General features: G+C 34.7%; 2 protein-coding genes across 3 annotated transcripts in view; one reads left to right on the top strand and one right to left on the bottom strand.

Moving 5' to 3' along the window:
* Positions 1–3,991: 3,991 nt before the first annotated feature.
* LOC123548510 (vacuolar protein sorting-associated protein 4B-like) lies at positions 3,992–13,781 on the top strand. Its single transcript, XM_045335813.2, has 10 exons — positions 3,992–4,280; positions 5,375–5,415; positions 6,227–6,346; positions 6,732–6,766; positions 7,365–7,489; positions 8,862–9,028; positions 10,094–10,271; positions 10,889–11,000; positions 11,962–12,102; positions 13,072–13,781. Exons 1-10 carry the CDS (start codon positions 4,261–4,263, stop codon positions 13,093–13,095), a joined length of 963 nt encoding a protein of 320 aa, XP_045191748.2. The 5' UTR covers positions 3,992–4,260; the 3' UTR covers positions 13,096–13,781.
* Positions 13,782–13,888: 107 nt separating this feature from the next.
* LOC123548511 (uncharacterized) overlaps positions 13,889–17,386 on the bottom strand; it is a 71,107-nt gene continuing 67,609 nt past the window's right edge. For both annotated transcript variants that reach the window (XM_053546328.1, XM_053546329.1), the window contains exon 47: positions 13,889–17,025. In XM_053546328.1, the coding sequence (XP_053402303.1) occupies positions 16,896–17,025 (130 nt within the window). In that variant the 3' untranslated portion in view covers positions 13,889–16,895. The remainder of the gene's footprint in view (positions 17,026–17,386) is intronic.

The following is a 17,386-nucleotide window of genomic DNA, read 5'->3' as shown; positions in this document are numbered from 1 at the left end:
TGGAGCGGTGAAAAAATTTCATCACCGCTCGTTACCGTTCACCACCGTTTAACAGAAGTTGGCCCCCGTTAAGGCAACGCCGTATACGCTCGGCCACCGCTGATGGTCCCTCCTCACACTGGCCATAGCTTTATCAGATCAAGTGGTTCCAACGTTGTTTGAGCGGTGAATTTTACGCCGATCAGATGGAGAAATATGGCTGATACTACAAATTTCCGGTATTGTAAGTATGATTTTAAGGAATTTCTACCTGTTTGATAACTAATCAAATGAAAACGATGGGTGCACCTGGAGCGCAAATGTGTCTATGTTTTAGTAAATATGTCCATTTAGCTGAGATTTGTGCCGTTTATTCAAACACTTCTGTACAGTCCGGCGGGGGAAGGAGATTTTTGACAGTTTTTGACAATATCGCATCAAATATAGTGTTAATCGGGAACAAGTAACTGTTAAAACACATTTATGTAAAGGGCTACCTCTTAAACAAAGCGTGTGTATTTTCATAGAATTATTCAGGGTTATTTCTGAAAAATCGGCCGAAAACCTAATGCAACGCCGTTTCGAGTGGGTCGTATCCAACGCAATCAAGTGGATACCGTCCTGTGTCTTACTTGCGAATCTTATCCGTCTTAAAAACAGTCATTAAGCTAACAATGAATAAATTTAGTGAGTTTTATAGCATTATAATGATCCCGCCATTTCTAATATATTTGTACATCGAACAATATCATTAAGTAAATAATAGTAATCGTTCGTAAAAACAAGAATCAGTTCACGGATATCTGTCTCCCTCCACGAATGGTACTGAACAGCATACCAAAATCGGGTTGACTCTTTAAATCAGTATAGTTACAGTTGGTTACTTTTTAGTCCCTTAAAACCAATACATTGCGATTTCATTATTAATTTGTTGTGCATTTAAACTGTTCATACAAAATAAATAAAATTTGGTCCATGATAAAAGTATTAATCAGTTGTTTGTCAGATTTTCATTCATATTCCTGTGGTAGCGTTCATTTATTTTCAGAGAAATAAATCACAGAGAACGTTAAAATTGGCCAGGGAAAAGACAAGATTTTATTTGTCCTCCATAAAACAGAAACGACGTAATAAACCTCTATGGTCCCGTTCAAAAATGAAAATACAAATGAAATACAGACACCAATGAAAGAGAATAAACCGGACCAGCAATACTAATAGAGATGTGCCACAGTTGTACTATTTAACTGTCTCAAACCAAAGAAAAAAAGTGATGTTTGTCAACGGGTACTTATTCGATTTGATAAGAGTTAGAAATATTGTAAAAATAATGTATCTTTTGTTTCAGAAAGTTGTCTCAGGACAGCCTTGTCGCTTGCAATGTCTAAAAAATCTGTCTCTTCCTCTGTTAATTCTTCAAACATTTCATCACATAAAACTTTTTCTTTTAATACCTTATTGTGAACAGGTTTTTCCCCCCTCATATTTTAGTGCTTGAAGTTGGAGTTAGCAGTCTTTTCGTTTGTTTGGTTTTTTTTTGTTGTTTTTTTTGTGTGTGTGTGTGTTTTTATTCACTTTGAGGACATGGAGAAAATGCTCTTAATCGTTTGCTTGATGACACGTCTCTATTAGTATTGCTGGTCCGTTTATTTTCTTTCATTGGTGTCTGTACTTCATTTGTATTTTCATTTTTGAACGGCGACCATAGAGGTTTATTACGTCGTTTCTGTTTTATGGAGGACAAATAAAATCTTGTCTTTTCCCTGGCCAATTTTAACGTTCTCTGTGATTTATCTCTCTGAAAATAAATGAACGTTACACCAACAATATGAATGAAAATAAATACAAGCAACTGATCAATACTTTTATCATGGACCAAATTTTATTTATTTTTTATGAACAGCTTAAATGCACAACAAGTCAGTAATGAAATCGCAATGTAATGGTTTAACTGTAACTATACTGATGTAAAGAGTCAACCTGCTTTTGGTATGCTGTTCAGTACCATTCGTGGAGGAGAAATACCCGTAAAATGGTTCTTGTTTTTACGAACTATTACTATTATTTACTTAATGATATTGTTCGATGTTCATCCTTGCTTTATGTTTTTGTGTTGATGTTTTTTGACAATTTCCACAAAAATATGTTAAATGTTAAGCTAACATAAAAATGTAAAAGTGCAATATATTAGAAATGGCGGGATCATTATAATGCTATAAAACTCACTAAATTTATTCATTGTTATGCTTTAATGACTGTTTTTAAGACGGGTAAGACTTCGCAAGTAAGACACAGAACGGTATCCACTTGATTGCGTTGCATAGCGACCCACTCGAAACGGCGTTGCATTAGGTTTTCGGCCGATTTTTCAGAAATAACCCTGAATAATTCTATGAAAATACACACGCTTTGTTTTAAGAGGTAGTCCTTTACATAAAAGTGTTTTAACAATTACTTGTTCCCGATTAACACTATATTTGATGCGATATTGTCAAAAACTGTCTAAAATCTCCTTCCCCCGCCGGACTGTACAGAAGTGTTTGAATAAACGGCACAAATCTCAGCTAAATGGACACATGTGCTAAAACATAGACACATTTGCGCTCCAGGTGCACCCATCGTTTTCATTTGATTCGTTTTTTAACGGTTGAAATTCCTTTAAATCATACTTACAATACCGGAAATTTGTAGTATCAGCCATATTTCTCCATCTGATCGGCGTAAAATTCACCGCTCAAACAACGTTGGAACCACTTGATCTGATAAAGCTATGGCCAGTGTGCTCCTACCGCTCCGAAAGTTTTGAGCTGCACAAAATATTGCGAGCGGTGAGGAGCGGGCAATTTTCGCTCCGGCAAAGTTCACCACCGCTCTAACAACGCCCAGTCAAGTTTGGCACCGCTAGACGCAAGTTCGTGGACGCTTGGGTCCGCTAGGCCAACGCAGAAATCTTGAACGCTGGACCACCGCTGCTTCGCCAGCTTTGCCTGGGCGGTGATAAAACGTTGCACAAACTTTGGTGGAGCGGCTGTAAGGATTTTACGAGCGGACACGGGATTGCTGGAACGGTGTCGTAGTCAAAAGCGGTATGCCGCTAAACCAACTTTAAAACCCCGCCGAGCCAACGCACGCATGCGCGGAACGCCGCTCTATCAACGCTCGCGTCTGCGCTAAACCAACGCTAGCTACCGTTAAACCAACGCTAAAGCAACGCCGGCTTCAGCGGTGCACCTGTAAGGCAACGCCCGTGTTTTCGATTTTTTTCCCACTTTGTGTGCGGTGACGAGCGTTGTCTTAATTCCGCCCCCTCTCCCTACCGTTGAAGGAACGCTCCAACAAAGTTCGGGCGGTGTGACCGGGCCTTAAGGAAACAAGGAATAAATTTAGACCAAATCAGGTTGATATTGGTTTTCCAAGCACCTACTTCGATCTATTTTTATTTTCGTACTATTTATAACCCAAGATAAATTGATATGATATGATATGTACTCATTACTCTTCGAACCATTTTCAGCCAGTCAGAGAAACAATAGAATACAGTCATGTAATAAAACACAATTGAATCAGTTTGAATAGATATTAGGATATTTCAACAATCAGAACCAAAATACCTGTTTTAAAACTGCGTGCAGCTGTTTCCAATCTAACTTTGTTGCGCAACTTGGAGAGAAAGGCCTAATAAGGATTTTACAATCTTGCACGTCCAATGAATTTCGGCTCAATGTATAATTGTTGATGAAAATCTTTGCCAAATATGTTTATCATTTATACTAAAATAAACATATAGCTCTATCTTGGTTGGGCAGCCAGTAAAAGAAAATCAAATTTGAAAATACATTCAATGAAACTATAGAATGTTCAAAAATCTTGAAGTGAACATAAAAATGTATATGTATGATCAGGTGTTAATGTTTTCTACAAATCCATTACTTGATCAAAATCATATTGATCAGTTCAATCCACAAAAAGAAGAAATCAGATGACGGAGTAAATAGCTTTTGTGAAACACATATTCACAACAGTTACACTATACGTCGTCGGACCTATTTATACAAATTACTAACATTCATACGCTCGTGAACTCAACGTTGTTACCCGGTACGTTATGGAAATAGTTCTACGGTATAAGGGGACTGTAAGCTACAAATCATACTTCATATTATGATCATACTTCATATTATGATGTAAATGGTCCTTTAATATGAGAATTATCTAAACTTGAGATTATCCACTGTGCGGAATCAGAAGCAAGTTCGCCACACTGACTGCGTAACTGGAAATATGTCCGAACAAGCAAACGGGTAAGTTTCTTATTTTGCCATAACCAGGGTCTTTCAAAAATTCTGAGTGACCCTGCCATAACCAAATACAAAATAATACTAATTAAACATTTTTAAGTTATATTAAAGGCATTTTGACTCATAAGATTGCTTACTTTAAAATGGTAACGCAAGTGTACAGCTTTTGTCACTGAATTATGCGATTCATCTATGCACAATAAAATCTTTCATCTAGAAAATATATTAGGCACCTATTTCACTCAAATATTCTATAATTAATTTAGAAAATCCTCAACATATGTGTTTAACATAAGAACTAACCGTGTAACTATGAAATACTTACCATTTTAACTTGAGTAACCTAACAAAACTGTGACATTTTTGTGACAGTAACAACACACATTTCAGTCTTCTTTGTTCAATAGGTAATTTAAGTAAATTCATACATGATGCAAAGTAACAGAAAATAAGCAGTATGTAGGTTTCTGATATTGTGATAAATCAAGCAAGCACTTTGCTTGGACATATGATTGAAAGTAGGTAAATCTACTACTATAAAAATTACAATAAAATCTGTTTTGTTAAACTTTCTTCATTTTCGCGAAAATGTCATAAAAAGTGTGATTTTCCAATAGAAGCCCATTGTGAAAACTGACTTGAGTATAAATATTTTCAAACTTAAAATACACGTTGTTTTTTCTGGTTGAAATTCCGTCACATATAATGTTGCTTTGAAAATAAGCAGTATGTAGGTTTCTGATATTGTGATAAATCAAGCAAGCACTTTGCTTGGACATATGATTGAAAGTAGGTAAATCTACTACTATAAAAATTACAATAAAATCTGTTTTGTTAAACTTTCTTCATTTTCGCGAAAATGTCATAAAAAGTGTGATTTTCCAATAGAAGCCCATTGTGAAAACTGACTTGAGTATAAATATTTTCAAACTTCAAATACACGTTGTTTTTTCTGGTTGAAATTCCGTCACATATAATGTTGCTTTGAAAATAAATCTACATTGTAGAACAATGTGTGTTTCAAACGTGTAGGATTACCTCAATATTGGCCATTATGCCATATTATATATTTTCCCCAGTCTGTTTGTTATTTTCAGAGAGATCAACGATGATAAAGATATCAGAGAATTTCTTCAATGTAAAACATTTTTATTTTGCTCCATAAGTATTAATTTTCTTTAGTTTTTGAATTTGTTAAATTGTTGACTTAATTATTAATTAATAGATAAACGCTGTGTAATTTCTTTAGAGCGGGACTGAAATATATTTATTTCAAAGGTTTTTGGTCTGGAAATGTTAATTTACTAAGCTTCTTTTTCCAAATGTGGAATAATATTCACCTTTGGTGAGTTGAGGTTTTGATCTCTGGCGGTGTCGTTAACAGGAGTTCTTTCGTCATTACACAGTCATGATGCCAGTCAACGCCATTGAATCAGCCTGAGATTGATAAAATGTAGTTTCATATTCCAAGAGAACGATTGAAACGGGCATCACTGTTTTGTCAAATAACTAAACAACATTTATTATATAAGCTAAGTTTACATCATTCTCAGTAGTTACAGGTCAGTACATGGTCTTGAGAGGAGGGGACCATGGTAGCTCTGATAGAAATCTATGCGACAGTGAGTCAACATGTAGATCTAGAGATCTCTGTAAAATTGCAAGAAATTTATAATTAGCTAAGCAGAACTTATTTATTCATTCCCGAATATGGTCACGGACGTATATATCACCTTGAAATTCTGTTTGCAAATATTTTGTAATCATTCACTCAATTCTTTAACTGGAATAGAATCTATATAAGGACCATATATATATATCCTCAACATGTAAAATATAGCCATTTTACAATATCATTTAATTGTTACTTAAAACATTTGGTGCAGAACTCTAGATTTTGACTTTCATCAGCAATAAAGCTAATCATATTAGATCTAAACTGTTTTCAGATGCCGAGGTAAGCGAGGCACCAAGTACAAAATGGGAAGATGTTGCTGGAATCGAGACGGCATGCGAAAAGATGAAAGCATATGTAATTGTACCAGTAAAGTTTCCGCACCTTTTCACAGGTATTAATGAAGTTAGAATCGGAACTATAACGAACGAACAAAGCTAGTTCAACACAAATTGTTGGTAACGTATATAGCTCATATTACTGGGCGCTAAATGTTCATCCATAAAGTTCCATTCAATATACCATCTGTCTGACATATTATCAACACTTTTCGACACCTGAGCCACCAGTAAATCTTTTTTAAACGGTTTTTTCCGTTGTTCCTTTTTTTTTAATAACGGCAACATGGTTTTTATCTTTCATACGTTTACATTTGCAAAGACGACGCTATGGTCAAAACACTATGTTCCATTCAATATATATAAATAATACAGTTTTTTCCGTTGCTAAGGATATCGCGATGTGTAAATCCATCTATTGAAAAGAGATTACTTTTGCAGGTGGGGTGCGCTCAACAGGATTTCTCATATATGGTGTAAGTTTTTGATAAATTTTATTCAGAAACCAAACATAGTCTTGAACGGTAGAGTAATTAGAATAGTGTTACAGTGAAATAATATTGTGTTGTTACCGGTATGCATATATTTGTTATGAATTATTATTAACTGAAATGTTACAATTCATTATTATGTAAGAAGTTCGCGAACTCCATTCACTGAAAACAGTAAATGTTTCCATGACGATTTGCCAGGGCAATACCGTTGAATACTAAGATTTGACAGGACAATACCGTTTAATACGGAGGATTAACAGGACTGTACTGTTGAATAACTCTGAAATAATTTGTTAAAAATCAAAGCCTTTTCGTTTGCTATGTTTTAACTGATTTATCACAGTTCAGCTATTTAACCACGGGAGCGTAAGTCCCAAGAGCTTAAATATACAAGAAACTGAATATATCGTGGTATACCAGACGTTAAACCACAAAAAGGTCTCGTTTATTTTCATTCTAACATGCTCATAGATATATGTTATAAACACCTGTTATTATCTTATGGCTCTGTACCAAATTAAGGTCTTTATGCACCGATTTAATTGCATATGTACTACATTTTTTGTTTTCATTTTATCAGCCGCCTGGAGTGGGAAAAACACTGTTGGTGCAAGTAACGATTGCCGAGCTGAGCACGTGCAATGTACTGTGTTATAAAATATCGGCATATGATCTTCTTTCAAGGTGGCAGAAACATCCTACAAAGTAAGATTCTTTTTTTTTCAAGTCGAACCAAGTTGATTATTTATGTCTCTTTGAACAGTGTGAGAAAACAATATGCCATCAAACATTTTAAAATAGGCATGCCTTTTAGTACAGAAATATAAATTAGACAATTTGATCTATACATAACTTGTACACAGTCATACATCCATGGTCATAAAGTCTGAAAGTTAAACTTTAAAATCCTAAATATATATACGTTGCAATGAAACTTTGCAGGAATCTTCAAGCTGAAGCTAATGATGGTTCAGTGAAATTTCAGCAGTATGAATAAGCTATAGACAAAGTTACTCAATTTGCCGTTCTTAAGTCTAAGTTTTTGATGAATATGGGCCAGAGTTATGGCCCTTGACTGACTTGGCCGAACTATGACGCATGTATCTCAAAAGGTGTTTTTGAAAACTTTATAGGGATGTTTTTCAGCATACGAAATTCTGCAGCTGTGGTCATGGTTTTGTGTGGGATTTGACTCGGTTAGACTAGAGTAATGGCCGAAGACTTTGTCAAAAATATTCATTGTAAAAAATATGCATAAAAGGCCTTAACTTGCACATCTTCAAACGTATTTGATCTAGATTCATGAAACCTTATTCAGTCTGTAAAGTTGCGCACTTGGGGTTTCGTTTCGGACTTAATAACTCTCTCTCTCTCTCTCCCTCTCTCTGCTCCAGCCACCCATCCTAATCCCCACTTTGAAAGCAAGTAAAATAAAAACTACCCATACAGTTTCTTGTGTTTAGGTTCACTTTTCTTGAAAACTACGATATATATGTTCGATTTTTTACAAGGGTTCATCATCAATAAGTTAGCGAGGTTAGATACCGTAAGTTTCTGCTGCAGAACTCGTGCATGTGCTATCAATATCAAGCTCTTACATGACGCAAACGTTGCTCTTGTTTTGCTTTCCTTTGAAACCCGTGGTGGGGTGGGGGGGGGGGGGGGGAAGACACTGGAGTGTAGTTGACATGCCATTTCTTTTAAGTTATTGTCAAATGAGCGATTAAACTTACTTTTATATGATATCATTAAACGATAATAGGAAATATTAGTTACAGGATTGTTTTTCAAAAATGTACGTAAATGTAGGCATCAGAAATTGGAAATTGCAAAATTTTGTGGTCTTCGTATTGCTTGTCCCTAACCCACTGTGTGTTTGGGAACGTCTTTGGCGTAAAGATCTTTCATCCTGATAGTTTGCAGGAGATAACACATGCCTACAGTCATTCCTAGAGGGGCAGATAGGGTATTCCTGCATTGTTGTCTTATGATCGAAATCGAGTGTGTGTGAGTTAAACCCCAACATAACCAAAACACAACTCATGTGAGTCATTTTTGTTTTGTTTCATAAAACCAGAGCGTTACGAGCAATGTTCAGGAAAGCTGAGGGCTGCAAATTCAGTGTGATGTTTATTGATGATTTTGAAGTACTGAGTGACCAATGCGGAAATACAGAGAGTGGCAGAAGACTGAAGGAAGACTTTGTCTCATTTACACGATATTTCCGTTCAAATTGCCATGAAAGTAAGCATAAAGTTGCATTTTCTGACGTCACTGTTAGGAAAGGAAATCATTGCGGTCTCAAACAAAGTATATTGGATATGCAGTACGAAATTGCTGAAACCGTTGACGCTGTTCGTCAGTATTCAGTACATTTAGATAAAAGCTCGGTATCGGCAGATCGCGGATCCAGCCATCGAAGTTTTAAGGAAATAAGCTGGCAGAAACGTCTGCGTCGGTAATGCAAGCGGAATAGCCTATATTTGTCTCATTTTATTTCATTTCGCAATTATGAACTGCCTTTGATCGTAAACTAAATACATGTATATGCCTTTAATTGATACATGAAAACTACCTGCTAAGTACAAACCAGAGACAAGAATTGGCCTTATTGGCAACCACGGGTAAATCAAATTTATCAATATATAAGAAGTCTTCAACAAAAATCACGCATGTAGATCTAGATATTTTTTTTTTGTAATTTGGTGTATTTATGAGTCAATATCTCAGCTTATGGCACGTTTTTCTAAGGTTGAATATTAAGGATTAATAAGCGAATGCAAAAACGGAACAAAGTTGACTCCAGCATGAAAACTCCATTTGGAGTGCTATAAAGTTTCTAAATTATTTTCATTTGATGTTGAAATCAAAATGAAAGATAAAAGTAAAAGTTATTTTGGTACTGACGTGTATAGCTAATAGGTTACTTGTAAATATCAAAATACAATTCTAATATGCTTTTCTCTGTTAAAACACTCTTACGCTAGAATGACGTCACGTTAACGTGCGGTGACGTCAATGTTTTTGTTGCGACCAAGAAAGAGCGCTACTATATTTTATCTGCTGTTTTAGATTAAGGGCATATTAGAATCGAAATAATATATACCAAAACCGTATTTTAACACTACTTATACACTCGAGCGGTAATACGTCGTACAAATAATTTCACGAGGGCTACGCCCGACGTATAACCGCCCATCGTGCATAAATAAGTGTTAAAACACTCTTTTGTTATAAATTATTTCTTTATTACATGTAATCAGGATCGTATGAAATCTTATGAACCTGGTTGCCGTTTTCTTATTATAGGCACTCTGTGTATTATTGGCATTACGAATAAACCCTGGAAAATGGCAGAGGACTTTTCTTTACGACAAATAATGGACAGACGGGTGTACACCCCGCTACCGGACAGCAAGGCAAGAATAGCAATCTTCAAACAACAGTTGTCTTCTGTCCAACATTCTTTGTTAGAGGAAGACTTCAGGTTCACACACCCTAATTTGTTAAATAAAATAGAGAATTCAGCATTTTTATATACAATTCCAGACTAGTTGGAAAAATGAAACCACAGGAGTTTGAAATTCTATATAGACTCCAGAATTCTATCTTAAAAAATACTCGTGTATATATATAACAACAGGGGGCATTTTTTTTAAAGATTGACTTCTGGCGTCTTATTGATAGAATCCTATGATGACACAAAGGTCGTATTAATATTAACCTTTACCCTGCTAAATTTCTGTAATGAACGTGTCTATCTTTCAATTTGGACAATAGCATTAAATGTTGAAATGGGGCGCTTACCAAAAAGATACTGACTGAATAGCGAACAGTGCAGACCATGATCTTGGTCTCAACTGGTCGCAAAGGCAGAATCACTTGCCGGAAGCAGGCTAATTGTTACATATCCCAGATTCAAAGAATCTGTATCAGTTTAGTGTATACAAATACAAAGCAGTTATTATATGTTTACTCATAACTGATCTAAAGAATTACGTTTTAGCATTTTGCATACATCTTAAATTTTACCAAATAGTCTTTATTAACTGGATCCCCACTGAGACCAACAACACTGCAAATAGTATTTGTTTTACCATTTAGAATGTTGGGCGAGAGGTCCGATGGACTAAGTGGCGCTGATATCAGTACAGTAGTGAGAGATTCAAGCATGCAACCGATCCGAAAAATTCAAGTTGCAACACACTTCAAACAGGTTTGTATAGAAGTTATTTCATCCATATTCGATCCATTAATGTTGCTACTTTTTTTCAGCTGCATTGAAAACTTTGATAAAGTTTTTCACTTTCAAATTCAATTTCCCTTTTAACGAGGCCAAACATCTGTACTTCTATATTTTGTGTCCCCATTATTATAGTTTTCTATACTTTTCATCGTCTTTGTGTAATATTTATAGAACTCGTTTCCCAGCCTTTCTGGAACTTTTTTCAATGTATTTGGTTAAATAAGCTATTGTAATATTTACAATGCATATACATGTACTTGTTTGTTTGTATGTAAGCTTATTTATAGTCGCCACTGGTAACCCATTGGGCGATCCCCCAGAAGTGTCCGTAATAGTGGAAAAATAAAAGAAGACGCTTCAGTTCTAGAAGTTTCGCTGGTTCTTTAGCTAGCTAGTTGTAAAGTACCCATATAAGTGACTCTTATCTCAATTTTCCTACTTTTTAGTTGGAGGCTCGAACTCGCGATCTCAGGTTTCGTAAACAAACAGTGTTACCACTGCACTCCACATGTTACATATGTATTTGCACTAATTAAACTTTATGACCACTGGGCAGGGCATTCCAGAAGTCACAGTGGTCGACTGACTACGGCTGTTTTCATATGTCTAATAAGAACATGGAATGCGTGCATTTTTATCGGACGGTGCCTAAGAAAAAGGTGCGTTATGACGCGAAGTTAGAATGTTTCCTGTTCTAGAAATCGCTGTTAGTTGACGTCGATTTCTTTTCGTTTCACAGCCAATTTATTTCAAGTGTGAATGTCGACCATTTTAAACTGAGAAAGGAAGAAAATCGCAACTATATTACAAGATAAAAACGCAGTTTATTTATACATTCTGATCAGTATTATTACATGTATCTTAACATTAATTCTTCTAAATGTTCTTATCATAACTGTTTTAATTTCCGCGAGATACTGTATTGTTTTAGATTTCTGGACCATGTTCTGAAGATCCAAACAAGATAGTAGATGACCTGTTAACTCCCTGTTCCAGAGATGATCCTGGGGCAATAGAAATGGACTGGACGCAGATAGAAGCAAACAAACTTGCACCACAAGTATTAACAATGGTAATAAATCATTCATTCATTCATTCAGATTTTTGTTTTGTTTAGTTTAACGTCACACCGACACAATTATAGCTTTGTAGCTTTCGATGGTGGAGGAAGACCTTAGGTGCACCTCCATGAATTATTTCATCATGGACGGGCATCTTGGTAGAACCATCGACCTACCGAAAGTCAGTTGGATGGCTTCTTTATATGAAGAATTCAACACCCTGAGCGAGGCTCAAACCCACATCGGTGATGGGCACGTGATTCAAAGTCACCGACCATAACCACTCGGCCACGGAGGCCCCTTCATTCAAACTAGAACCAAGTTTGCAGCTGTAGTCATGTCCCGACATCAATATAAACTGGTATTCAAGCTAGGCATTGGAGAATTTTTTTTAGATTACACAATACTACCACAGCACCAGCAGCAGACGCGGTCCTCCCACAATACTCGTTCAGTACCATCGATACAAACAGTAAATAACTTATTACCATTTTATTCATCTTTTTTGTAACAAGGTTTTCCTTGATTTTTCTTTATTTTAAATATAAGACAGTAGCATTTAAATCTACACTATTCTTTAGAAATCTAAAGGCAGCTAAATAAGATTTGACTTTTAAGCAATCTTCGTTTTAAATTATCACCAATGATTGATTTTAAAGGGCATTTTTAGCGTGTTTAGGCCGCCAAAAATGAATTTGTTTAAATGCGTGCACTTGTATAAAACATGCACATTATGTTTAACATAAAACAACTTACAAGCTAAAATCTTTTTGAAATGAAACGATCTGATGATCAGACATCTGAAGGTCCTAGATCAACAGAATGATAACACTTGCATCAAGATCTTGCAATATATAGAAAATTGCAAAAAGAACTATTACTGATTTTATAATTTTTAGTGTCGTTCAAAGGATTTAAAAATGTATCAAACACGATTGTTCTTACCAGTTTTCATAACTAGCAATGTATAATCTCTACAGGACGATGTGATGAAGTCTCTGTAAACACAGAAACCATCTGTGAGCAAAGAAGAATTGGACATGTATGAACAGTTCAAGGAGGAATGGGGATCTTAAGACCTTTTATTCCAAGAACAAGGAGAACCATTCAGTTTTAGAGGCTCGAAACATGGAAGTTCCATTTCAGAAGTGACCTCTGTGTATTAAATCAGAATACATATTTCATTCTTTATTAAAGCGAGTTGAAGTTCAGTGGAAAACATCAAAATCTGATGTTTTTCATTGATATGGATCTACAAAATTTGGTTAAAACCATTTAAAAAGATAAATACAAAGAAAATTGTGTAATTTACATACATTGTATGCCTTACATTTTTACTTATGGCTACTTGTAAGCCAGTGAAAATATTGTACCTTGTTTCCCTGGATATTTTAATCTAAAACTGAAAGATGTACCATTTTATATATAATCTATATATAATTTATATATATTTCTGTAGTAAGCCAATTTGTAAATTTTATTGAACTGTTCCATACAGATTTTTTTTCGAATGTAGAATTTGAACTGTCCTACTCTGGTCCAGTAGGAAGAGCAGTGACCCAGTGAGAAGGGCTGTGTGTAGATTATAACCTTGGTATAGTATCCTATTCCATTTACTGTGTTTGTGATTTATTACATACCACTGTATAGTATCTGCATTCGTATATAATGAAAATATGCAAATAAAACGTTAAATTAAAAGAGTGTGGATATGTTGTAATTCCAGTTTTCAGCAAGGACATAGATTTTCCCTATCTTTGTTTATTTAGTGAACATACAAATAACAAAAACAAATACTACACAAGACTGGTCATTTTAATATAAATATATCACATTAGGTCAATTCTACAAATATTTCAGTACAAAAATATTACTACAACAGTAAACTGGTATCTTATACACAATAGTTACTGTCAAGGTCAGTAGTTACAGGAACAGCAATACATGGGTACAGTATTTTTACATGATGAAAAGTTAAGTGATATTTCAGCAGACTTGAAATAATCCTTCTATTAAATATGTACTCCTAGCACAATATGTACAAGAAAGAGAACCCTATAATACAGTGTACACGATGTAAGTGCACAAGCAAGTTATAACAACCATTTTTTTTTCAAACTTGGTTAAGGTATAAATGAAACAAAGAAATAATTTTTAAATGCAGTTTGGTACATCATTTAGGCCAAAAACTGACTATTTAGTTTCCTTTGATAATCCCTGAATGCAGTTACAACATCAGACAGAGCTTTCCTTTAATCATAGCAAAGACATCATCAAACAGTTCCTCACTGGAGAGTTATGTCTCAAGCAATTTCTTCAATACAATTAGTATGTTTAGTGTTTCAAGGCCACTGACTAACTATGAAGAATTGTCTTTGAAAATTTAAGTCTAATACTTATAGGTTATTAGCTCTGTATCAAGAAATATGCACGAGTTCTTCAGTGGAAATACTGCGCGACTTTAGGAGCGCAATATTCTTCCGCTGAAGAACAAGTGCATATTTCCCGATGCAAAGATAATAACCTTTTTATTACATACGCATCTACGTGTATAAATATCATAAATATGTTCAATAGTCTGAATAGGATTGACAATACTTGACTAAATAGAAAGAAATAGTGCAACAACACATACTGAATTACGTCACGCACCCGATATGAAACTCAGGCGTCAGTGTATGGAAAAATATTGACGTTTCCGGTACCAGTGTAACTTAACGGGGAATAAAAAACGAGTATGTAATAAAATAGCAAACATCATTCTCTCCACAAATCTGGGGACTGGTAAACTTTTTATAACCTGGAACTTTGAAAAACTACTATAAAATATGGGGTTGGCAGATTCACGATATGCTGAATAAATAAACAACATTGAATTTTGTCAAAACAGCTTTTGTTTATAGCTACCTGTGTTAATACCATTCATTTATTAGCACCAACATATACTACTGTAATACTGTTTACATTTCATTCAACTCTATTGTACAATATTCTACAGTTATGGTATTTAAATATGATACAGTTACCTCAACTTTTAGCTTGTTAAATTTCTAAAATGGACTGTTCCATCATTCAGTTGGGCAATACCATTTAATATTCGAGGAGTTTTCATTGACTGACTGAATAGTGTACACGGATGTGCAGACTGATCTTGGTCTGCACTGGTCGCAAAGGCAGAACCACTTGCTGCCAGCGGGCTAAAGGTTAATATCAATGTATGAAAACTAGCAAATGATGATTTATGAAACAGCAAGTCAAAAGAATGGTTGATATATGATTGCAATAAATAACTGAATAATGATACAAATGAACTGATACCTATAATAATAATTCCATACATAGTTCACACATGAAATTGTTTTCAACATTCCTCATTTTAATCAATAATGCTTTTTGCATATATAAAAGAGTTATTATCCCCCCCACACACTCCAAAGTCACCATTTTAAATCAGTCCTGATTATTTATTTGTGTTTTATGGTGCACCAACACAGTATAGGTTATATGGCGCCAAACAGGACTACAAATTTTGGTTCCACATCTCATTTACATCTAAAAAAAAACAACATGAGGTATGGAATCAAAATTTGCATACCTGCTGGAATCACACAGTTACAGCAAAACCAAGTGTTAAGACCCTATTAGTCCTGATTAAATGGGTGCAAGATTAACTTAGCCTTGTAAGTAGAAGTATATCCACAAAACTGAAATTATCTACTGATATGGATTTAAATTTCCTCAGCATACAACAAAAATTTATCCACTATCATGAAACAGACTCCAACTATTATATCTAGATATACACTTATTTCTGATATAATCAACATCCTAACATGCAAGGAAGAATAATACAATTAAATACTTCAGATCTATCTTGATGCACTATATAACCATGTCATAATCATTTTTTGTACATATGCATCATAGTTCTTCAAGACATGCCTGTTTTTTTTTTACAGGGGTTGAAATACATAACAGTTTTAGGGAAGTTCAGTTAACATTACTTTAGAACTGGTGAGATCAATAACCTTAAAACTAAATTGATCCTTTCCCATATAATTACAATTCTTGCATACTATTTTATACTACAATTTCACCGCTTCATTATCGTCAAGCTATAGAACCTAATCAAATCTGACATAACACTTACAACAAAAAACCTACCTATTTCAATATAAACCTAATAAATATAGTAAATAAGGGGAGGATAATTATCCCAAATTAACAAACTTTAAATAAGTTAACATTTCATGTAGTTCTGACTGAGACATATTTGTTTCCATAATACATATATTTATTCCAGGTATCACAAAGTGGTTTATCACAGAATTTACACTTAATTCAACAATATATTCTGCCAGCAAGTCTTTACCTTTTACAGTTTAATTTGCTGTCTATAAGAATCATGGCAAAAACCTATTTAACACTGTTTATAAATTGAGATCCATCAGTCCTACTGAGATTATGTCTGGGTACAAGCAAGTATCTACAATCCAGCTATAGAAATCACATCTTTCTCAAAATAAACTCTCTATTCCACCTTTTTGCAGTTAATGTGTTTTAACAGAAGTTATTTCTTTTCCTTGACTACCAGTAATACTTGCTGCTTATTTCTATTGACACTTACTTCCAATTAATTATACACAACATGTAAGGTATTCCTTAAATTAAACACTAGCTGCATGGTATAGGTGTATCATCCTGAGTCATGGAAACCAACAACCAATCAACAACAAATTACAGTCTTGTGGATGGAAATAACTCTACTGATGTTTCACATACAAAACATGAAATATTTAAATGATCAGAAGCAGTTTCCAATGACCTTCAGGACTAGATTTTCTCCCTTTGAGCTCTGGAATTTAACCACATCACTGAAACTGCCACCCCTTGTTGGTCGGAATTCAACTGGCAACTTGATGTATCTTTTCTTCCTGAAAATAAAACAGAAATAAAAAATATGAAAGTATCACTCTTTTCAACAATATTTAAATAATAATAATAGTTACTTCACCAGTGCTCCGGAATAATTTACCTAACGATTTCCCTATGAAAATCAGAACTGGAAAACAAATTACATAAGACTTACTGTCATCACTGAGAACAGACCCCACCCCGCTGGGACTCAACCCTTCAACCCCCTACTGCTTCTGTCGTGGCAGTACTTGCTTATTCTCTGCAAGTAACTGATAATTTCTTTGAAAATATATCAGGAGTGGAGGGCAAATTATTTGTCACTGGAAACATCAACATGACTTTAAAATATCTAGTCATATGCTTAATAACACAGTGACA

This window comes from Mercenaria mercenaria, chromosome 6 (genome assembly GCF_021730395.1).
Source record: "Mercenaria mercenaria strain notata chromosome 6, MADL_Memer_1, whole genome shotgun sequence".
NCBI classification, from domain to species: Eukaryota; Metazoa; Mollusca; class Bivalvia; order Venerida; family Veneridae; genus Mercenaria; species Mercenaria mercenaria.
Note: the sequence above shows the minus strand (reverse complement) of the source record. Positions and strands in the feature narration are given on the sequence as shown.